Genomic DNA, 24,871 nt, shown 5'->3' on the forward strand with positions numbered 1-24,871 from the left:
GTCGACATCAATACACCAGCTATACAGCTGGTGTGTGGTACACCAACCAATCCACTTCCAAAGTAAATGGGGTTTCAAAACCAGGGTGTTCAAATCCCATTAAAGAGGGGGTTTTAAATCCACTATGAGATCTTAAATTACATCTAAAATCATTACATTAGTTGCATGTATAATATGTGTGTAACTAGACTATTAAATATTGGGCACATGGCTGGTTAATGATATCCCGAAACAATTAGATTATCAGTTGCATCACTATAATTACTCTAATATGATGATCAACGTCGTCCAACACATTGTCTATTCAAATCAACGGTTAAAAATTGTTGGTTAGTCACTAGGATATTATCTCGTGCTTGTGGCCCATCTAAGGCTTGGAATTTTATCACTTTTCAGGCAAAGTATATATTTCAATGGGCTTATTACAATCATTGTGTCAAATATTACATACATTCACTAATTAAATATATTAAAATTGATTCAGTAATTAAATTATAACCCCTATAAATATATTAGCTACTTTTGGATTAAAGTTGATTCCCAATCGAGGGTGCCAAACATGATAGGAGGGTTTCAAATCCAGGGTTTTGAATCCATGCTACCAAATAGGCCATAAGTTTCTTGTGTTGGCCTTTATAGCATAGAGTCCCCAACATGGACTGTCTAGATTGTCTGACCACTCAACACGTGGGCTCTTGTGGGTGGCGACGTATGCTGGAACATAGACCCAAATCGGGAAGCAGATTGTTTGGTCTACTACACACCAACTATATAGCTGGTGTATTGACGTTAGCAAGTTCTATGGGTCAAATCATGAGGTATGTGTTATATCCAAATTGTCCATACATTTGGTGAGTTCGTCTCAAGGCTTGACACTAAAAATAAGACAGATCTAAAGATCAATTGAACCACACTGCAAAAAAAAAAAAAGGAAAAAAAGTAGGGGGATTTTTTTTTTTCCATACACAAGCACACATACCCCACACACTCACGCCGTAGTAGAATTTCACCACCTATGGGTACTCAAAGCCTTGACGAGGTGTTGAAACTCCTAAGAGTCTACCATGCAGCAAGAGTAAGGACTTGAAAAAACAGTGAAGGGTTGAATGTCTGCCATTGAAACCCTTTCGAGGGTCACAAAAGCTTTAGATTAATATGAAATTTGTTTTTCCTTTTAATCCATGTATTTTTAACCTTATTAATAGATTGGATGGAAAATATACATTATGGTGGGCCCTTTGAATTTTTTAACGGTGAAAATCATTATCCCTATTGCTATTTTTGGTATGGTCCATTTGAACTTCCAATATGATTCATTTTTTTCACAACGCTCTAAAATGATCTCGAAAAATTGATGAACAGTATGGATATAATAAATACATCATTGTTGGGGGCCTATATAACTTTGATATCATTTGAACTTGCATAAGTGTCTTTGCATTCGCACGACATCATCCATTTTTCAAGACCATTTTAGAGCATCATGCAAAAAATGAATTGCATTCAAAAATTAACTGGACCACAACACAAATAACAGGGCGGATGATGATTTTCACTGCTAAAAAATTGGCAGTGCTAGCATAATGATTATTTTCCATCCCATCTGTTCATGAAGACCTTGACGAGGAAGAAAGACAAATTTCAAATTCCCTAAAACGGTTTCAATGGTAGACGTTCAATCCCCCGCTGCCTTTTCTAGTGTAGTCCACTTGATATTTAGATATGTCTTGTTCTTAAACCTTAAGACGGGCTCGCCAAATGGATGGACGGTTTGGGTATAACTTGATGACGTCAATACACCAGCTATATAGCTGGTGGCTGGTATACTACCAATCCGCTTCCCGCATAATGAACTTTCTCTTCTAGGGTTCTAGCTAACTCTTCCGCGATCTCAACTGCGACTCTACTTACGGCTACTTAAAGCGGAAAGAAGAAGAAGAAGAACGAAAGAAACGAGACGCGAGCAGAGGAAAAGGAGGAGGAAACCCTAACCCCAGCGACACGAATGAAACTAGCATCAGCTGCGATGACTGAAACAGGAGAAATCGAGATGGAGAGAGAGAGGAGGAAGAGGAAGAAGATGAAGAAGGAGAAGAAGAGACTCCTTGCTGCTGAGATGGAAGCAATCACCGAAGGAGATGAAGAAGTAGAAGAAGCTGCCGAAGTGACCGTGGAGAAAGACGAAGAGCCCGTTCGGTCAGACGCGTCTGACGATAATGGAGACGACTTCAATGCTGTCGAAGCTGCTGCTGCTGTGGCGGCGGAGGAGGAGGAGGAGGAGGGAGAAGCTCCCGATGCGAAGAAGCGGAGGTTGGTGCGCAGCCGCAGCAGCGGCTCTGGAATCATGAGCACAGAGCCTTTCTCCTCTCTGGGGTTGTCTGAGCAAACCATGAGAGCAATACAAGACATGGGATTCGAAAACATGACACAGGTTTGTGATTGCTTCTCTTTTGCCTGTGCAATTCCGGACCGTTTGTTGGGTGGCCCCGCAACATATATACTGCCGCCTAGGAATTGGGCCGGTGCTGTCATCAGGTCAGCTAAGCTCGCATGTTCAATGTGGGCTGCTGCTTGATCATTTCAACTCTTCATCTTTTGTTTGTTGACCCAGCTTGCCTGATTTTCACTCACAACCTATTCTCCCACCAGATGGATGGCCTCGATCTGTTGCTCATGTGCCACATTCCTGCACTTTACATTTATCTCCTTTTTGTCTGTTTAAATAATTTTTGGTTCTCTCCAAAAAATTTCTTTTTATTTTTGGTTCAGTGGAATTTTTTTTTTTTTTTTGTTTGTTTTCTGTTATTACTGGCAATGATAGACTGAGAAATCCAAATCCCTGCCTTAGGTTTTACTACACTTATCACACATTCACTCACTGCCCAACATGTGGGTCTGATTGTGGATGGATTATACCCCAAAATCAGATTGGTCAGATAATCTTCACCATCAAATCACAAAAACCTTGAAAAACTTGTGGGTGAAGTCTGCAACATGGACCGTAGTTTAGTAGAGAGAATACTGCAGTGTATCACTATTCATGCGAATAATGGAGACAGCTTAGCAAAAGCCTTGCTGTCGGAATATTAATTTGTTCCTCACAATGCTTCTATTCTATTAAACATATTTTTAGTTTCTTGTGTGCAATGCTTTAAATATCGATAGTATCAACCAGTGTATGAGTTGATACTCTCTGATTGATACCATTGGTAGAAAGAACTTGGAAATCCATTTTCATGCATGTTTTGCATGCATACTTATGGATTTTATGCTTCTATTTTTATTTGGGGAAAACGAAAGCATTCGGGAGAAAATAAGAATTCTTTTTTCACCCATTTAATTTGCAAGCAAAGTGTTAAAAATTTTATGGCACTACTTGTAGGTTGATTTACAGTTTGGTAACACTTTCTCAAATTTCAAAAAAAAAAAAAAAAAGAGAAGAATTTTTTTTTTTTTCAATTTTTAGAAATATATGATGATCAACCAAAATTGTCTAATCTATCTTTTGATAAGTGTAGGCTGATCTATAGTTCGACTACACTCCTTTTTTGGAAATAAAATTATTATTTTTTAATAAAAATTAATGAACAATATCTAGAAATTCTAACTGTTGATAATCTTCAGAAAAGGGCCATGGTTCTTCCGAATATCTGCGTCATGTGTATGACGGATGCAGAAACTATTGATCACCTCTTCATATATTGCTCCATTGCTAGGAGAGTATGGAACTCTATCCTCAGCTCCTTTGGCTGCTCTTGGGTCATGACAAAATTAGTGCCGGACCTCCTTCTTGCTTGGCATGGTGCCCATTTTCAGAAGCATTATCGGATCATTTGGAGGCTGACCTTGCTGGCTGTTCTTTGGGTCATCTAGGGGGAAAGAGACGGAAGGTGTTTTAGGGATGCTACTTCTTAGGAAGGGGAGGTTATCTTTAAGGTTAAATGTCTTGTAGTTGAATGGGCTGTGTATAAATTCCCTACAAGACTTCAACTTTTCTTTTTTGTTAAGGATGTGATTTGCGCCAGTTTGGCGCCTTCTTAACAAAGTGTCCAGTTAATCTTCAAAAACAAAGTGTCCAGTTAATCTTCAAAAAAAAAAAAAAAAAAATCTAGAAATTATTCTTATAAAATTTAATAAAAAAAATTTAAAAATGATTGTTTGTTTTACAAAATGCCCTAGTGGGGTTGGAGACGACGAGTTCGAGCCGCCTTGTAACCTGATGTGGGATTGGAGCAAAGGTCTATTTTTTGTTCTCTTTAGTCTATGCTATTTGTATTTTATTATTTGTACTCTAGGATATTTATGATATGAGCTCATTTGGATATGTAGCTGCATTACTTCTATCAAACAACGCATAGTTTATGCTCATATACAATGGGAATTTATTGTGTATGCTTTTTTTTTTTGTAGTGTTATGAGTTCTAACTGTGTAATCATGTCTCATTTAACATCTCTTAAACTTCATTGAAAAATTCCATCATTTTCCTAATGCTTCTCCAATGTTTCCCTTAGATGATGATACATTCCACGATGCATGTGATATTTTCCATGTAATACCGATCTGTTTCTATATCTTAAGGGTGTGATGGGCATTGATACGGATACCTGAAACACTGCTTGTATCTGAGGAGCCAAAAGATCTAAATATTGTGTTCCACCTGATGGAAAGATTTGATTTTGGACATGTCTGCCATATTTGCACGTGTGCTATGGCTTCATGCATGTAGAACCCTGCTCTTCTGCATACAAGCACGTGTGCAAAACCCCAGCTTTGCATCAGGTAGGACACTGTTTGGATCATTCGGCTTAAAAATCGAGTCGTTTCACTACTTGGTTGCCCTCAATGTACAAAAGAAATGGACAGCTGAAGTGTTTTTTTTTTCCTTAGCTGACCCCAATTATTTGGGGGCAAGGCTTAGATGACGATGGTCATCACGCCATGCTTCACTTGAGTGAAATGCCCTCATTTTTAGGCAATGTTACATGGTGGAGACGTATTGCATGTCTTAAGAATCTGACACCAACTTGCATATTTGACACACTAGGACCCAGAGAAATATAGCTTCTTAGCTGCCTTGACATAGATTAATCTTTCACCATACACTTCTTAATTGGAGTCTTTGTACTAAAGAAGGCTAATGCAAATTTTCATTGATTTACTTCTGCAGATCCAAGCTAGATCTATCCCTCCACTTCTGGAAGGTAAAGATGTTCTTGGGGCTGCAAGGACAGGTTCTGGAAAGACCCTTGCATTTTTGATACCTGCAGTTGAGTTGTTGTATAACATTTGCTTTACTCCTCGCAATGGAACGGGCGTTGTCATCATATGCCCAACTAGGGAGCTTGCCATACAGGTTCATCTTTTACCATCTTTACTCATTGTCAATAGAAGCGAAGAATTAAATTATGTCAACTTAAGATATGAAGTTTAGTAGTTTTTTTTCACTTTATCGGGGCAAATCTCACATGCAGATGAAATTCTTTCAGCTACCATCATGTGTTTTCTTCTGCATTTGAGGTGGATGTTGTTATCCACATCTGGGGTGCAAAGCAATGTCAATGGTTTTTGGCTTGTATTTACTCATTGTGTAATTTTAATTGCTATTCAGGAATCATTGGTGGATTTGATTCTGTAGTTCATCTTCAGATCTTATATGATGCTGTAGATGATGATTTCCAATGTTTGGTGTTCTTTTGCTGCAGAGTCCAGAATTAGATATCTACATAATACCATATGATCTATAGATTGTAGCTGCCTCCCTTCTCCGCTACACTTGCAAAAATGCAGTTAGTGCTGCTGTTGTTGCCTGTCATATTAAATGCAGTAACGGTTATGAGATGTGCATATATTTTCACATGAAATTATGCTGTTACCATTTGGTTAGTAACTAGCTGGGTATTCATTTGACATGAGTGGTTGTGCATGCAAGAAAATTGTATTAGCTAACCACCCTGCGTGATAAATTTTATTGTGAGAGAGGTGAGAAAGGCAGCTAGTAAAAAAGAGCCTAGGCCTGGGAAAGCCACTGCCAATTGACATAACCTTTTTGTTCCTGAAAAGAAAATAAAAGAGAAGGAAAAAAATAGTTGAGATGAGTCCAAACGGTTGGAGTTTCTTTTTTTTTTTGGAAGAGTAATCAAGATTTTATTAAAGAAACAAGAGTGTAGTGCAACATATGGCAGGTCCTGCCATACAATGAGAAGGGCAGGACCTGCTAGATCATGAAGCCCAAACATGCCAACGACACCCTATCATCAAACACCATTAAACTCTTGTCTTGATTCTCCTTCTTTAGCATCTGCGTCTGCAATTTCGTTGGCATCTCTGCCTTTATGCAAGAATGATATTGGCTTTACCTCTACGTAGGCCCCACACCTCTGCCATGTCTGGCACTTTCCTCAAACATCTTCCCATTGAGGCCCACCATATTGCATTTTGGGAATAACCCTCCTTTACGGCTGGAATAAAGTCGAACTTAACCAGTAGTTTCAGTACTTGCAGCAGCAATGTTGCTTTCTGCGTAGTTCGAATCTTGCACATCTACTGGCCCAGAAAATTCCAGAAGAGCAGTTCCATGGTCATTGCAAATAAGTGATTTAAGTAGCTTAAGCTACACAGCGTGTAGCTTATGCTATGTATTATAGCCTAGTCTTCACGCTATGTAGTGTAGCTTAGCTTTCACGATACATAGCATTTAGCCTTCTTGCTATGTAGCTTATGAAAATAGGTTAAGTCATGTGTAGCCTAGCCTACATTACACCCAATGTAGCTTATGTTACACCCTATGTAGCGTACATTAAAAATGATTTTCCACTAAATGTAAAAAATAATTAATGTTTTCAATGATTTATTACATTTTCTATTTTCAATAAAAAATAGTTAATGTTGTCAATAATTTTAGTAAATAATATAAGCAACAATATTAAACCAGTTGGAGTGGGGGTTGGGCGTCTACATCAAAGTTTAGGAACATCAAATTTGGGACTCCATTTAAGAACCTCTTTCCAACGGCGGCAAATAGCACTGGAGGGATTTTTTAAAGAGGTTATTCTCCTTTCCTCATAGTTGAATTAGCCAGAATGCCTGATTAGCACTCATGCTGGAATAATTGAAAGAGCCATTTATTTTCTAGAACTAACATTCGATATGAATTGCATGTCAGATTTGGTTAGAGGAATGTATATTAATATGTGCATAGCATGGTATAATTCTTGTTGCATGTCAGATTTGGTTAGAGGAGTGTATATTAATATGTCCATAGCATGATATCATTCTTTCTGAATGGTTACTAAAAAAATTATCCAATAAAAAGAGAACACATTAAGATAGGAATCGATGTTACTGATTGACCCTCTTGTCAGTCATCACTCCCTCTGCTGCAAGGGAATTGGTGATCTCATTTTCATTTCTCAGCACATTAGAGATAATAACACTCACATGAACCGGAAGCAGTCACTCTGCAAAATGCAAAATGAAATCTTTCATGTCCTTGGCTCCATGGGTGAGGCGCACGCTATAATGGTGCATGAATCTCCTTAAATGACAAGATGCCTGAAAAAATAAGTCAACAGTATTCACAACCCTTCTGCAGAGAAAAACCTCCGTATCATTTAAGCCAACCTCACCATAGGGCCTCGAGAGAACCTGAACAACCTCCCCTTTACTTTTATGAAGGTGCTGCCCATACTGGAAAGGACCAGGTTTCCAAGGGAACAACTGTCAACATTAAGCCTTAAGTAGTCTGTTGTGGGTTGCTACCTTAGGTTTGGCTGTAGAGGATACCTTACCACTGCAGCGTGCAGCTTTCCAATCTTTGGCGTAAGTCAGATCTGGAATGACCTTTTCCCTGTGGTCTAAAAGTCACCTAGTTAAGCAATAATTAGATTCTCAATTCTATCTATTAAGATAGCTTTATTGCTAAATATTCTTTCATTTTTTCCTTCATTAGTCCAATGCTATTTGAGCCACGGTACCATGGAGGAGGATATGATTCATAGTTTCCTCGTGTTCCTGGTGGAGGAAGAAAATGCTAGGAAAATCCTGACAACTCTTTTGAAGTCTATCTAATTGGAAACACTTGATGATGTTAGTGAAGAGAATCTAAAAGCAAAGCTTTATTGGTCACTGCTGTTAAGCAAAGGCCTGCAATCTTGGGGGCATGGGAGCTCCCCATAGTTTGGCATGCAGTCAGGCAGAGAAGACATTTGTTCCCTAGAGCAAATCATTTGGAAAAAAAGGGTATGGAAGAGAAGCTACCATAATGTTTTAGAATGATTTGGAAGAGAAGCTACCATCAGCGTCCATTTCCAAATCTTCTGGTCTGTCATGTTCCTGGTGTGGTAGCATAGAGAGAATGGTTGCGCGTAGGGTCAAGTAGCTCAAGGTAAATTGTTGTGACAAATACCCCCCTAGCTTGAAAATGCACCTAGCGGCTGTCATCTTAATTTGCTACTGGATTCTTAGGGACCTTCAAATTGTCACCATCTTCTGTTGATATCTTCTTGTAAATCTGTTGCAATTAGGGGGCTCTTGTCACGGGGGCATGGAGGCTATTTGAGGGACATAAATGTTTTTGGCTCTACTTGTACAGAGAGGCTTATACATAGTAGAAGAGTGTAGAGAATTCTAGCATAAGCCAATGTCTTGTAGAGAAGTAAAGAGGTCTTTGGAAGGTTCGTGAGTTCTTTGGTAGATTCTTGTAACTAGATGAGCGTGGAACTTTCAAGAAGTTCGAGTGTTTTTAACCGTTGGATGAATTCCATGTGGCATAATTTGAGCCATTGATGAATTTGAGACTTGGCAATTTCTTCTTCTTCTTCTTCTTCTCCTTCTCCTTCTCCTTCTCTTTCTCCTTCTCCTCCTTCTTCTTCTCCTTCTACTTCTTCTCCTTCTCCTTCTTCTCCTTCTCCTTCTCCTTCTCCTTCTCCTTCTCCTCCTCCTCCTCCTCCTCCTCCTCCTCCTCCTGCTCCTGCTCCTGCTCCTGCTCCTGCTCCTCCTCCTCCTCCTCCTCCTTCTTCTTCTTCCTGCTCCTTCTCCTGCTCCTCCTCCTCCTCCTCCTCCTCCTCCTTCTCCTTCTTCTCCTTCTTCTTCTCCTTCTTCTTCTTCTTCAAGGGCCAGGAACCTGTCGTTCAACCTGCGCCTTATTTCCTCCCTAGTGCCCACAGGATGGAGCCTACTGCGTCATTGTTGTGCTTCCACTTCAGCTTCATTTTTGCAAAATGTTTCTTCAATTCATTGTTCATGAAATACAATGAGTAATGTTCCAAGGATCTTAGCTAGACGTGGAAAGTATCGTGATTGAACTTTTCAAACAAATTTGGGATCTCTACTTAGTCCAATCGGATGATAGCGTTGGCCTTGATCTTTATTCAGACAGCAAGTGGTCTGCATCTGGACCTATTTTGATGATGGGAATAGATCCTGCATCATCTCTAAGCATTGTTTTGAATAGCGCTCATAGCATAGCTGTGGTGCTACGTAGTGCACCCAAAAAGCACAAGTCTTGTGTTGCATAAGCTATTTGTAGCATAGCACACGCTATGCTGTGTGTAGGGTGTAGCAGAAGTATTGTATGCAACAGTTAAAGCTCTAATATTTTTAAGACTTTTGCTCTATACATTTTTGTGAGCACCAATTGTAAGATGGTGGTGACTCATCCTCCTCACACGTAGCACTAAAGTACAGCTATCCAGACCATTCAAACCGTAAATCCTATTGAGGATGTAGTATATTTCTAGAATCATACCTATAATGCAATTTTAACTATCTCTACAAGTGCGACAAGGATACAGCTGAAGACTCACAAGCATATTGAAATGGTGTAAAATAAACACAAAAGCCTGGCTTTTATAACAGAAACAACTTTTGATTGTGAAGCCCTACCCCTTCAACTTCAAGCCCTAAGCTCTCTACCGTTCTTCACCTAAGGCCCCCAAAACCACATTTCGATTCTAGAGATCCACAAAGCTGTTGAAGAAGAGATTTTGGCTGGTCAATCAGCCCTACAAGACGGTCCAGTTGCTGTATTCTTGATTCGTATGCAATGTTGTAGAATAGGACCGTTCTACAACATTCTTCTATGTCAGGCTTGCTGTGGTGTATGTCATGGCATGCAACCCATCCAACCGTCATGTGGGCCAACATGCTTCAGTGGAGGTGATTGGGTGGCTGTGCATTGTTTTCTATGGCGTGGCCCCCATGATGGTTGGATAGGCTTGATTTTCTCAGGTGGCTCACAGTTGGCCATTGTTTTCTACAGTGTGGCCCACCGCTCAGTTCAACAAGGTGGATCTAACCATTTTGTGGGTCAGCCACGCTATAGTGAAGGCTTTTTGGGTGGCTGTAAGCCTGTAACAAAAAGAGTGAAATCATCAAGCAAGGTAGAGGCTTCTTATTTCGGCAGTGTTTTGGGTCATTTGGGGTGCGAGAAACGGTTGTTTTTTCAGGAATCTTCAGGTTAGAGTTGAGGAGGTTATTAGTAATATCTCGGCCCTCTTAGAGTGTTGGGCCTGATTTAGGTTAGGTGTGGGTGTTGTATTCTTTGCTCATTTTTGCGAGCTTCTTTAAAATTTTTTTTGTCATCTCTCTCTCTCTCTCTCAAAAAAAAAAAAAAAAAAAAAAAAAAAAGAAAGAAAAAAAGGAAAAGAAGAAGAGTGAAATCATCAAGGGTTTAAGTAGTCCAATCTTAGTCTTTTTTGGGGTTGTCCCATCCTGTCATTCTAGTGAGACATGTAGAAGTACTGCAGTGATATTTTGTAAATATGAGCACTTCCTGGATTTATGTTCCTCCCTTCTGATGTAACAGACGCATGCTGTGGCAAAGGACCTTCTCAAGTACCACAAACAGACTCACGGGTTGGTTATTGGTGGTTCAGCTCGAAGGGGAGAAGCAGAACGGCTTGCAAAGGGGGTGAATCTACTAGTGGCAACCCCTGGGAGACTTCTGGACCATCTTCAGTCTACTAAGGGCTTCATATATAAAAATTTGAAGGTAAGCAGCACTTCCTTTTCTTTTCCACAAGTCATTCATGAATATATAGAAATTGTTGCACTATTGCTTTTAATGCTTTTATTCTATTTCTTTTCAAATAGCCAACTCCAATTAGTTGGATAAGACTTGGACAATGATGATTCTAATTCTTTTCAAATATTAATTGGTTTAAATTTATGGTTTCCTGTTGATATGGAAGTTGGGGACTCGAACATGAGCAGTAAATGATGAATTGCAGGGCTGGAACCAATGAGCTTATGCACATTGTTAGTGCGTTCTTCTAGGGTCTTTTCTCTTCTAAATGATAGGTGACGCTCTTGGAATGTGATTTTGCCTGTTCTGGTTCAAATAATTCAATTACAGGTTTCTTTTTATGTGAATCCTTTATGCAAGTGCAGATGTCTTTGAAACAGCTCGTTGGCATTTTGAAACCTCATATCCATTGCTTCTATGTGCGTAGCTGCATTCTGATAATCGGGTAGATGGCCTCAGCAGGAAATCAGGATCTATGTTATTGGCTTTGACTGTTCACTGAAGACGTGAAATCGAAACAATGTGAATTTTTCTGTGCTCTGATCAATATACATGTTCAGTTTATTCCTTTGAAATGGTATGAAGCAACACAAATAAAGCTGCTCCTTATGTTGTGATGCAGGATATGAAATTAAATGTGATATGCAAGATTTCAAGCTTTCGATCATATCAATTTTAAACAATCATAAAATTCCACGTCCCACATTCGATCAAACATTCAATCAGGGGATTCTACGGGGGTCCAAGCCTACACAAGTTTAGGATTGGATCAAGTAAAATTATAAACCAAACAATGCCCAAAGGAGTGTAAGATTTATCCACTCTTGCAAAGGATTGTTCCTCAATTCAAGAGATTTACCATGCTTCAATTAGGGGAAAATCTAGGGTTTGCAAAAGTTGGAAATACTTGGAATTTGAGACTATCTAGGGTTAGAGTTGGGGATATAAGGCGAGAGAGGAGAGAAATAGAAGAGAGAAGGAACCTGAGATGATCCATGCATGTGGACAAGAACCTGGCCCAGGTGCACATGCGTGAATCCCTGCCCGCAAGTGTGTGGGGCCCACGGAACCAGAAAAGGCCACTTGGGGTGGGATCGGCCAGGGGTGGCCCACTCACACACCAAATCTCGTGTCGATCCGCTGCCCGGTTTGTGCGTGGTGCTTCGCTGAAGTTTCAACCCCTCTGGTGGGCCGGAATCTGAAAATCTGCTGTGGAGGAGAACCTGAGTACAAAAAGGGGTGAATCTGAAGATAGGAGGGCTGTAGAAGATGATGGATGTGGGGTGTAGGAGTAAAAGATGATTTGGGATGGTTGTGGCTTCACACCATGGTAACTAGTCCTTCGAGGAAGGGAGGATTTTGCACCCAATTAGATTCTTCAACTCAGAGAGATAAAGAAGAAGAAAAAAACACCGAATTTTATTCATAAAACTTCAATGAAAAATACCTACATAGGGTTGCTATTTATAAGAAAACCCTAAACTCCAAAAGCTGCGCCATGTGCCCACATTAATACTTAGAGATGAAGTAACAAAAATAACAACTAATCTACGTAATCAAAACTATTCATGATGTTTATAATAATGATAATAACCAAAACTCAAAATCCTAGATCATCTAGGGTAGTGGGCCACGATCATGAGATCTAATGGTGGAATCCACATGATGATCGGGTCCACTCCAATGCTCCATAGCACAGCTCCCTAATTAAGAGGTCCTCCATAGATGTCGTCGTTGATCCAGATTGATAGTGAGGCCTTCCCCCTCCTTGAGTACGTGCGTAGGGTGGGGTGCGCGCGCGTGCGCATGATGTCCCCCCATCATGTTGAGACAATGTTGAGCAACAGAAACAGAAATTCTCCTTACATTAAAACAATTTCAATTATTAATATCGTTATAGTTCACACCATATCTAAATATTTCTATAAAGCCCGAGTACCTATGTTGTATGGGTGTGATTGAAGTTTGATAAGGGGTGCCCCTCTATATGTTCCTGTTCAAGCCAATTCCTTGATTTGGATAGACATGGCCATGGTCAATAGCCTATTCACATCTTAGTTGGGAAAGACGAAAGAGAGATCAATAAAATGCAATGAAGCTCAATGCCATTCCTATGATACATGCTTGTTGATCCATTTGAAAGCTATATTTTGTAGAGAAGTGTTGAAAAACGCTATGTAAAACTATATGTACTAGCTGATCTTTGGTGCAACCTAGTTATCGAATCAATGAGATATCGACAACGAATCACAAAGAAATGGACAAGAGCACACCCACAAGAATATTAGAGTAGAGAGGGAGAGAACTTTATTGATATCAAACTTCATCTCTTACAGAACTTAAGAAGGGCTCACCTTTAGAAAAATATTGGAATGATCACTTCCTATGCTAACCCCCTTTTTATAGACTCTAAGTGAATCTCTAATGAGAGTCCCTCCAACAAAGAGATTGATTTCAAATTAATCATAGTTGACTTCAAATCAATCTAATCTACCTAAGATGGTAAAATCCTAACAATAGCAAAATTAAATATAGAAAATCCTAATTACATATCTAAATCAGCCCCATATTTTCAATCACATCCCCCTCATATCTTCGGTGACATCACCCCATATCTTCAATCCAATTAATAATGTTCCACGAGTCTCAAAATAGCGGGGTTGAATTTCTTCCTCTTTGCTATCTTAACGCATTGAACAATTGCCTTGCCTTCAGCGAAGTTCAAATCGCCGAAACCTGATGGTCCTGAAAAGCTGCAGAATAACCTCTTTGGTGATGTTTCTGATCAAACCACAAATCCCAGTTGGCCCTGGCTTCCCGATCACCTATTTCTATGAGGAAATGTTGTCTAGGAGGCTGCTCATGTAGAAGATAAACAATCAATATGCATTGTAACTTGTACAGAACTATGGCTATGGTATCGGGTAGAAAATTTGTTCACGTTTTGGCTGAATTGGAGTTTCCAGGTCTTCATGTTTACTAAAGGTTGTTTCGCTGTCTACCTGAACGACAGAAGGAAAAACTTTTCGTCCTTCTTGCTTGTATATTTTTCACAAGAATCTGACCTCTTTTGAACACAATGGAGTTTGGGAATGCTTTTCGTCTCCAGAAATTCTAACCTATCTTTTCCATGATATCCCGATTCCCCTATACCATTTATGACAGTTTGGGTCAGAAACTTGTTGCATAATAGTAGCTATTGATATGCGAATAACTGCTGCTTATTATTCATTTGACAAGATAATGCTGACCTTACTTAGCTTTCATCACGTGCTATTTTGTTGTATGAATGACTCTAATAATGCAAGATGTTGCAAATCTGCTATGTCTCTCTTTATAATTTTTATTTGGTTTTATGTTTCAAAATTTTTATCCAGTGGAGAATATATATGGAGCCAATTTACTTGAATATGAGTTCTAATTGAAGTTCTAACTTGTCTGACATCTCAGTTTTAGAATTATTTACTAGCTCAGATGTTCTAACATGTTCAAGCTTTCAATCTAGAATTATTGTTAGCAGTGGTTTCGATGTATATATGATATTTTCCTATTATTCTCTTGAATGTGTAGTGCCTCATGATCGACGAAGCTGACCGAATATTGGAAGCGAACTTTGAGGAAGAAATGAAGCAAATCATTAAAATTCTTCCAAAGGTAAGTGGATAATCTTTCCGCCATTACTTTGGTTTGATGTAAACTGGTAACTTCCTATCTACTGGGGACACTTTTAATTTCTATTTTCCTATTTATGTCAATTTTTTGGATTGTGATGTTGATCGAAGAGGAATTTTATCTGCTAGAAAGGTCTCGAAAGTTACACTAGGTATGCTATTGCACCAATTTTTTTACTTGGTAGTTCCATCGTATGGGTTGCACCTGGTGGGATTAATGTTTTAAGTTCATGTAGTGCAACTTGATCTCTTTGAAACTGCTTCCTCTGAGTTGCAATGTTAACTGTCATCTTGCATCTTGTTCACTAGTGTTTTTCTCTATCCATGTCAGTCCAATTTTCTCCCTTCATTTATTAGGCAAGGCTGACATGACCCGTTGGTGGAAGAGGAGTTGTATGAGCCTTGAGCCAAGTATATGCATGGCATCCTCAAGCCTTGAGTTTGTAAAGGTGTGGCCCATGGACTGGTAATGCGGACTGTTGGTCCAATTGGTCTTTAGATTATGAAAGATTCCCTGAAAATATCTTAGGTTGGATGGTTGAAACAGTCCAATATTTGGTCCTTTTTTTTGTTGCATGTGAACTGTTGCTGTATTATCACCATTTCTGCGTTCTCTTCTTGACAATTTATTTGCTGTTGCTAATAGAGGTGTCGGAAATGTTCATTCAAGCATGTGCTTGGTGAATCTCTCATCCAGGGCCTATTATTCCAACATCTGATTGCCTATCCATGGGCCTTCTTTGTCTAAACTCAAGGCTCAGGGTGCATATCTAAAGCCTCATATAATTCCTTTTGGTGAAAAAGGGCTCTTGTACATGACGGAGGAGGTACATGCCATTCAATAATCAACTTCTGATTGCCATTTAACAGATGCTTGAGGTGATCTTTTCCCTTGATAGTATCCTACCAAGTTACCCTACTGATTGATGATTCTTTCCCTAGCACCCTGAATTCTTGGTTAAGCCTTCAATACACACTCATTATTCAACACACAACGATGCTTCCCATATCATTTTCTTTAGCTGATGGTGGTTTTGAAATCCACTTATCAGAGTAATTTTGTTTAAGCTTCCTCTTCCCAAGATCTCTGATGCCAACTCCTTACCGGATTTTCTACAATTGGCTTCTATGGTGTCGCTTACAGGAATGGTTTTATGAACACATGACAGCTTCATGGTACTTCATTTATATATTGGCAATGGCCATTATGAAAACAAAAAAATTGGAAAAATTGAAAATATCTGGCCTGTCGGAAATAATGGGTGTTTTTGTTTATCGGGAAATGTGTCATAATCCATAATGTAATGCTGTTATGGTTAAAAACTGGCTTTCATTGATGCATGACAATTAACCACTTGCTCTAAAAGCTCGAACTGTTAGAGTATGACGAATTAATTCCTTTTATCTCATAGCCCCGGCCTCACATCTCATGGGTTTATGACCTCGGCCGAACCCCCTTCGTGGGCCCCAAATCACATGGGCCGCCCACCCCAAGTGTGTCCCCGCATCCCACGGGCTACCCCACTCGAGCCCGGTGTGAAATGCGCATTAATCACCCCTGGTAAGGAGTCTCGAACACGAGACCTCTCCCATGGGCCCCAAATTGCATGGTCACCCACCCCGAGTGTGCCCGTGCATCTCACATGCGACCCCACTCGAGCCCAGTGTGAAAATGCCCCTGCATTAATCACCCCCGGTGAGGAGTCTCGAACACGAGACCTCCCGCTCTGATACCAATTTGATGCAGGACAATTAACCACTTGCTCTAAAAGCTCGAACTATCAGAGTATGACGAATTAATCTCTTTATCTTATACCTCAGTCCCCACATCTCATGGGCTTATGACCTCGGCTGAACCCCCTTCGTGGGCCCCAAATCACATGGGCCGCCCACCCCGAGTGTGTCCCCGCATCCCACAGGCTACCCCACTCGAGCCCGGTGTGAAATGTGCATTAATCACCCCTGTTAAGGAGTCTTGAACACGAGACCTCCTCCCGTGGGCTCCAAATTGCGTGGGTTCACCCACCTCGAGTGTGCCCCCGCATCTCACAGGTGACCCCACTCGAGCCCAGTGTGAAAATGCCCCTGCATTATTCATACAATGGTTGTTATCCTGCCATATGGTGGCTGATTAAATTATTTAACAGGCGTTTTTGTCGCATAACAGAGGGTGAGCGTTCTTGTTGTAACAATGTTATGACGTTTGTATATCAATGTTCTATCCTCTTTAATTAATTGCCTGTTTTACCTTTGATTGCCATGTTAACCAATTGTACATTTGCGTGAATGTGCAGGAGAGGCAGACAGCTCTTTTTTCTGCTACCCAAACTAAGAAGGTATGTTGTTCTAATCTGAATCTTGCACCTGCCATTTTCCCCTGCATGACCCACTTAAAAAAAACAATTCATGCTGCAGGTTGAAGATCTTGCACGGTTGTCGCTCAATAAGGCTCCAATATATGTTGGAGTAGATGATGGGAGGTCAAAGGTAAATCTCTTGAAAGCTTTCCATCATGAGGTGTTTTCTGATGTCTGATTGAAAGAAACTATTTTTCTCTGTTTTAGTGGCCAACGGTACAGGTAAGTCCTGCGTTTCAGTCATAGAAGCCGTTGATCTGGTGGGCCCCATCAGGGGATGGCCCATGGCCTGGTATCCCCCCCATCAGATAACCCCATCCATCCAGTGAAAATGAACAACTACAAGTAGTCCGCATTTACTGGGAGTCTAATCAGATAATTAGGATCATTGGACGGGGGAGTTTACAGGATGTTCCATCTATCATGGGTCCACCATATTGATGGTTTGGATCACCAAATAGTGGGCCCCACAGCACAGTTTGTTGGCCAGGGAATTGTTCGTGTGACATTAATGTATTTCAATGTATTTCCTCTACCATTAAAGCATGCTCACAAGATGACGGGCCATGTAGGTTACTGTTGAAGGGTTGCAGCAGGGCTACTGTATTGTGCCAAGCGCCAAGAGATTCATTCTTTTATATTCCTTTTTGAGGAGGAATCTGTCAAAGAAGGTGATGGTTTTCTTCTCATCCTGTAACTCTGTGAAGTACCACGCGGAGCTTCTCAGATATATTCATGTTGAATGCCTTGATATCCATGGGAAGCAAAAGCAACAGAAACGGACCACCACCTTTTTCGACTTCTGTAAGGCAGAGAAGGGTATCTTACTATGTACAGATGTTGCTGCTCGCGGCCTCGATATCCCTGCTGTGGTTTGTTTACTTTTATGACATCTGGGCTGTTATTTTTTCTATACTATCATCTTGCATAGATGTAAAATTGCTGCCTTTTGCTTCTTTTTGTAGGACTGGATTGTGCAGTATGATCCTCCAGATGAGCCAAAGGTTCCTATTATTATTATTATTATTTTTTCTTTTGCATATATGTTCTGATTGAACTCTGTTAAGACCTACTAGCTGTGAGTAGGGTTGTCAATCGCACTCTCTGCATGTGCCATTGTGGTCTGTGTGCAAGATCTGGTTCATTCATCACGTGCTTCACTGCTATGTCCTTCGGGAAAAAAAAAAAACCCTGTACTTATCAACTGGGCAGTATGTGTCCATTGGTTATGGGCTGTCACACTTTTTTTCCCTGTCCATTTTTGGTGTGCGCATTGTCTGGATTTTGCTACGTGCTGCAGCATGTGGGATTAGGATTGAGAAATCTTCTTTTGCAGGCAGCATTGGTATCTGTGGTTTTTGTTTCTTTTGTTTTTTGGCTGGGATGGGCCATCTGAAGTTCACTCGTTCTCGTGATCTTCTGTCAGGAGTACATTCACAGGGTTGGCCGAACAGCCCGTGGTGAAGGTGGGAAGGGACATGCGCTGCTGTTTTTGATACCAGAAGAGTTGCAATTTCTTCGTTATCTCAAGGTCTAGTATTCTCTCTTTAACAGCCATCCTTCGGTTTGATGATGGGAGACCCAAAGATTTTGACTATCCCCTTTTCCCCCATGGCTGCAGGAAGCAAAAGTCCCACTGAAAGAATACGAGTTTAGCGAAAAGAAGCTGGCTAATGTGCAGTCCCGTCTGGTATGCCTCGTCCTTCACATCCAATCTGCTGCTGCTCGTCTTCTGTAGGACCTTGTTTTCATGGTAATTGAATCGGCAATGAATTGATGCAGGTGGAGCTGGTGGCAAGCAACTATTATTTGAATAAGTCGGCGAAAGAAGCATACAGATCCTATATATTGGCATATAACTCACATTCCATGAAGGATATCTTCAACGTACACCGCCTTGATCTTCAGGTAATGAAAGGAGCATGTGGATTCCCATTGGCTTTAAGCAGTGGGAGCCGACCATGTATTGCATGGGCTCAGCATGGAACTTTAGCTAGTGGTAACCACTGCTGCTGGCTATAATAGGATTGGATTTGTCATGGACATTGGTCTTCTGCAGGAGGAATCATTGAATCCTGATCATGCTTCCTGCTACGATGGGACCCATGGTTTGGAAATCCTGACTGTTGATCTAATGGGTCCATCCATGGTAGGAGTGCCAAAAAAGATCTTCTAGATTGGAAGAGCCTAGTCATGTGACTTTGGTCTTTCTTCGAGACCTTTGGTCCCCGAAATGGCTAGGGCATTCTAACTTGGGAGATTTTTGGGGTGGGCTACCAACCAAGGTGGGTCCCATCGAATCAGCGGTATGTATCACTGAGATACAGGCTGGGTTGTATGAATGAGTATCCTGGTAATAATGAGTATTGTGGATTATGTAACAGGCTGTTGCCACCTCCTTCTGCTTCTCTTCTCCTCCGAAGATAAATCTAACAATAGACAGCAGTGCCTCCAAGTTTAGGAAGAAGCGAAGAATCGAGGGCAGCCGTCATGGAATCAATGAAAGCAACCCATATGGCAACCAAAGGGGAAGGTGATTTAAAGACATTTTGTTGGGTGCTAGGCACTGATCACTGCTCCAAATATGTTTTGATCTAGGCCAAGAGGCTTCGAAAATTTGGGCAGTCTCTCATCGTGGGAGCAGTTTCTCAATGCAATAGCTACCGTGGATAGTCTTGCATTTGTAGGATTTTGTTTTATACATTTTAATATAATTGCTTATTATTACAATTTTGGTTATTTGTGCTGATCGATGGTTGGCATTAGCTGAGGAAGATGATGTATTGTAGACATGTATTAAATTGAATTTAGTGCTGAGGCTGTTCGATATTGGGTCGGCAAAGGTTCTATAATTTCATGGTATTTAGATGTGGTTCGCCTATAGTGGGGTATACCAGATGGGCAGTCTAGATCTTTCATACGTGTGCCATGCGCAGGACAATTTATTAATGAATGGTGTAGAGAAAGAGACCAACTACTTAGTGATATGGTATGCTCATGGTACACGTCACACGTCCCAATGTGCTATAAGTGCTACCCACCATTCATCTTCAAGCACTGAAAATATGCTGCATTTTCCATGTCTACGAATTTGTGCATGCTACATCTTGAAGTGCCCTGCATGCACCACGTGTCAGTGTAGATTTTCAAGCATCACATGTATGCTACGTGTGCGAAGTTTTCAATGAGAATACTTATATCATCAGATAGCATGATCGGGCAGTTGAGACCTGGGTTTTGAGCCATGGCATATACGAATGGGTCCCACCTGGGCAGCTCAGATGTTCCCACCCATATGACACAGCCACAATGCAGACACGTCATGCTGGGTTGTGCTACACGATAAGCTGAAGGTTTGGTCATTTCTTACCCCGGCGTTTGGATGCACAATAGAATTGAATTGCAAAAGTTGAGTTTAAAATTAGGTGGGAGATTACATGGAACCTTCAATGTCTAAGTACATGCGTGGGGAGTCCGTTTGGCCATCTCAATTTTCTCTAAAACTGATTGTGCTTTCCATTCAATTAGTAGATTTGCATCCAAACACACCATAAAATACATCTCCTCAAGGTTTGGTATTGTATGATCCGTCGATTAAGATTAGAATCTGGAATTAGGAAGATTGACCTAAGTAAACAAATGGACAGACGGGATAGACATGGAAATGATTCATTTCCTTTCCTTTTCCATCACCTGCCTCCTTTTTATATTTTTGCCAACCACTATATAATACTAAAAAGAAAGGAGACTAGACTTGACCAAAAGGGTTAGGAGATGCTCTTCATCTCTTAGTCTTTGCCATGACTGTTCCCATCTTTCTTGCAACTTGTGAGGAATCCTTTTATTACTATGCGTGGGGCCCCTCGTTCCGTGATCTAGACCGTTCATCTGATGAGCCTCATCATGGATTTATTGTGCCAATATGGTATGGTGTCCCCCCATGGGAAAGTTCATCGATTAAGCAATCCAAGCCATCAATCGCCTTTTTATATAGTTTAATTGGACATTTCTAGTTTCCAGTTCATGTGGACCTATCAGATCAGTACATTAAGTGGATTGCAAGTGACCCAAAAATAACCATGACTTAATAATCACAGCCATACGTTTTATGGGAGGGAAAAATGGACAGGAAGTACAACTATGGTTGCATTTCTCTCGACCGTCCGTGTGTAGGCACCGAATTGAAAGGTTAAGATCGTCTTATCAAGGATGCCTTTGAGCCATGGTGGGGATACCATAGACCAACGGCCAGGATCACCCAAGCATGAGCCCAACTTATCCAGGATTGAAAACTCGTGTATACTGTGCATAGATGCGCGCCATGCATCGTATAATTTCTCAAATGACCCGTGTAACATATGTGGAGCCACGCGATCTCAGCCGTTGGGTCAACTACATTTCTAGAACTAGGACCCCCTTGTTATTCCACAGAGAGAGAGAGAGAGAGAGAGAGAGAGAGAGAGAGAGAGATGGCAGGGGTGTCGCCAGTGCTGTACTCACCAACACAGCAGGCATATCCAACGCCCTCTCCCTTCACAAACACCTCAGGAAGTTGGAGTAGCTCTCACCCAATCTTCCTTCTCTACTCCAACCTTGTCCTTCGCTTCTTTTCCTTTCTCTTCTCCGCTGTTTCCGCCATCTCCCTCACCACTCCACTCTTCCACAAACATCCTTTCTTCGGCGATTATGACGAGCTCAGGTGATCTCTCTCTCTCTCTCTCTCTCTCTCTCTCTCTCTCTCTCTCTCTAGGGGAGTAAATGGGCCTTCTGGTCTAAGTGCAAATTGACCAAGCCAATCTTTCGTTCCAAACTGCAAATGGGCCTATCAAAACATGCCAAGGCCCAGTTGGCCTCAGGCCTGGCCCCACCCAATCTGAAAATTGATAAAATCTCTATTTCCCAATTAAATGTTCCTGATCCATCTGTAGTATGAAGTGGGCCACACATGCACAAGGAAATAGAGATATTTCAGAAAAAATGAAATCAACCGTCAACATTCAAGATTGGTTGGTTGCCCAATTGAAGATTGGAATGACATTTGTAGGATAATTCATATAAAGTCAGGTCAGGTAGCCTGACTAAAATGACTCCCGAGTCCAAACCCAACATGAAAATTGATCAAGCCATGCATGCAAGTCCCAAGCCCAGTCAGGCTACCCGGTCCATTGCCACCCTTGGACAGCCCTATATCTATGTAACAAGGTAGAGGAGTTACACAATCCACTGATCAGTCACCACCTACCCATTCCACTATTGTTCCATGATCCAATCTGGGCCAGGCCCAGTTTTCCTTTCTGGCCTGATGAACGATGAATCCCATTCATTAGCTGTTATCTATTGGGCCAAAAGAAAGCATGATCAGCCCCACTTTTTGGATGTTTATTCCAAAGCATGATGGGTCCCGTCTTAGGCCCATCCATTTCCAATTTTACAACTTGGGTTCTTGAGCCATGCTTTTCCTTTAGAAAATTTTTACTGCAGTAATGTAATAATCTCTTTGAATTCTAAAGTGGTTTGTTAATTAACCTCCCTTTTCACTATAAGTTAATAAATTCTCTCTCTCTCTCTAGCATTATTAAACAAACCCTCCCTTTCTCATATGTGGTTATAAAACACATCACTTAGTCATGGCCCCCACATGGCCACATGGCAATTGATCTAAATCTTCTAAATGGTGGATTAAAACAAAATGTAAATTCCTCTCATTTTTACATATTCAAGGGAAAAAGGCTTTCTTTTGTGGTCAACAGTTGAATATAATAATTATGTCTCTTTAATAGCCAAGTATAGTATGTTGTACGATATTTTTGAAGAAAAGAAGACGTTATTTGGCAATGCTGAAAAATGGGTTATGCTGCATGTTAAAAAAAAAAAAAAAAAAAAAAAAAAACTTTTAATGGCCTGTTATGATGGGACCCACCTCTTGAAGGTACTGACCCATATGATGTCAGGACTCTACGGTTCTCATCATGATATATGTATTTTATCCACCTTGTTCTTCCTTAGTGTTGGCTCATTTTAGGGAGATTGAAGTTTATCCAAAGCTCAAGTCAATCACACCAAAAGAAACAATGGGGATTGAATACTTACCGTTGAATACATCTTAGGACTACAAGTTCTGGATCCACTTGATATTTGTGTCTTCCATTAATCCAAGTTTGATGACTTTATGAATAGGATGCCAAATAAACATCACTATCGGCCTTAGAAAGGTTTCAACCGTTGATGTCATTATCCCTATTATTTCCTGTGTTGTGGTCCACTTGGAGCTTTCGAAATGCTTCAATTTCAGCTCATGCCTTAGACCCGACTGGGTAAACGGATGGATGGTGTGGATAAAACATATACATCACCGTGGGCCACACAGAGTCCTAACACCATGTAGCTATGTGGTTTTGAGTCACCATGCAATCCAAGTCATTCCAAATCATCCGCACGCATGATCAAACCATCGATCCAAGTGATCAAAGCCGTTGGTTTGGTGATCTAATCCATTTATCTAGTGGGCCCAACCTTATATGTGAGTTGACCCAAAAGTCATCCCATTTGAAAGATTCAACCATTAGATCACCTGACTTCTAATCCATTGAATTCTAAGCGTCTACGTTCTAGTTGTCATACAAAAGGTTTAGAATCATTCCATCTGCATGATCTCGAAAGTCCCATGAGATCGACGGTGTAGATCACTTAGCAGGATTTTGACAAAAGAACTGTCACTTTGCTACAAATGCAGGTACTGCTTTGGCGTTGCCATCTTAGCTACCCTTTACTCATTTTCTCTGCTCTTCAAAGGCTTACATGACATTGCTTTCAAAGGCCTTCTCATTTCAGATAATCTATGCGACTCCATCACATTCGTCTTTGACCAGGTAACCTTTCCACCGTACACATGTCCTACTTGTACCAGGATCCACACCGTCAAAGTCGCTGACCCAGTTATAAATGGATTATAACACAAACATTTCACTGATCATATGATAGAAACCATCGCATTTTGCCCTTGAAATTTATTTTTATCCATCCATTTGCTAACCATCAATTGGATGGTTAGGATTCCTTAATCAGTGTTCGAGATGTTCTTCATCCACAATCTGCCCCACAATTTGGATGGGATAACCGATTGTCTCATGTGAGGATGAGTCACCACAATATTGAAGATGGTTTTGGTATCCTTTACTGGTGTGGTTGGGCCTGGCTAAAAAAGGCCAGTCCAGCCCATTAGTTACGGACTGGTATGGGTGTATGTCGAGTCGAAAGGAGTCGAGCTAACCTCAGCTCGAACTCGGCTCGGCTCGGTTCGGTCAGCAACCTGGGCCAGTTCAAGCTAAGTTCGAGCCAAGATTGAGCCGAGTTTGCCTGTGCAGCATTTTCACAAATACTAGAACTGTACCTTCAAAATCTCACTGTATGGCGCCGACATCTCAGTAGAACCCCATTCTCGGACTCCGACACCCATTCACCAGGTTCCGATCCTGGGATACTACAAGGAGGGTTTCAAATCATTAGTCCGATTCATAATGAGCATAACAAAAGCATAACCCACAAACAATAACCACAAGAACACCACCACAAAATCCACTATGATCAAAAACTTTTGAGTACAATACGGCGAAAGAGAAAATACAATGTAATAAAAGAAACAAAACTCCGAAGCTCTAGCACGCCCTGTCTCAATGCTGCTGCGACCTCTGGCGTCACCCGCACGCATCAATCGTGCATAAGCATGGAAAGCTTAGAGGGTGGTGTAAGTGTGTGCGCGAATATAAACGTGCTCAAAATGCGAGGTCAGAGTGATGCGAAATCATGGTGATGAGCACAA

At 40.9% G+C, this 24,871-nt stretch overlaps 2 protein-coding genes across 2 annotated transcripts; both read left to right on the forward strand.

Annotated features, from left to right (window-relative positions):
* The first annotated feature begins 1,839 nt into the window (after positions 1–1,839).
* LOC131234374 (ATP-dependent RNA helicase HAS1) lies at positions 1,840–19,881 on the forward strand. The gene is made up of 12 exons (XM_058231201.1): positions 1,840–2,431; positions 5,169–5,354; positions 10,806–10,991; positions 14,595–14,678; positions 16,990–17,031; positions 17,111–17,182; positions 17,625–17,924; positions 18,018–18,056; positions 18,479–18,583; positions 18,674–18,742; positions 18,835–18,960; positions 19,437–19,881. The coding sequence occupies exons 1-12, from the start codon at positions 2,006–2,008 to the stop codon at positions 19,587–19,589; spliced, it is 1,788 nt and encodes a 595-aa protein (XP_058087184.1). The 5' UTR covers positions 1,840–2,005; the 3' UTR covers positions 19,590–19,881.
* A 1,640-nt stretch (positions 19,882–21,521) lies between these two features.
* LOC131234520 (CASP-like protein 4A4) lies at positions 21,522–24,005 on the forward strand. The gene is made up of 2 exons (XM_058231460.1): positions 21,522–21,751; positions 23,786–24,005. The coding sequence occupies exons 1-2, from the start codon at positions 21,522–21,524 to the stop codon at positions 24,003–24,005; spliced, it is 450 nt and encodes a 149-aa protein (XP_058087443.1).
* The last annotated feature ends 866 nt before the right edge of the window (positions 24,006–24,871 follow it).

The sequence above is a fragment of the Magnolia sinica genome, chromosome 19 (genome assembly GCF_029962835.1).
Source record: "Magnolia sinica isolate HGM2019 chromosome 19, MsV1, whole genome shotgun sequence".
In the NCBI taxonomy this organism is placed as follows: Eukaryota; Viridiplantae; Streptophyta; class Magnoliopsida; order Magnoliales; family Magnoliaceae; genus Magnolia; species Magnolia sinica.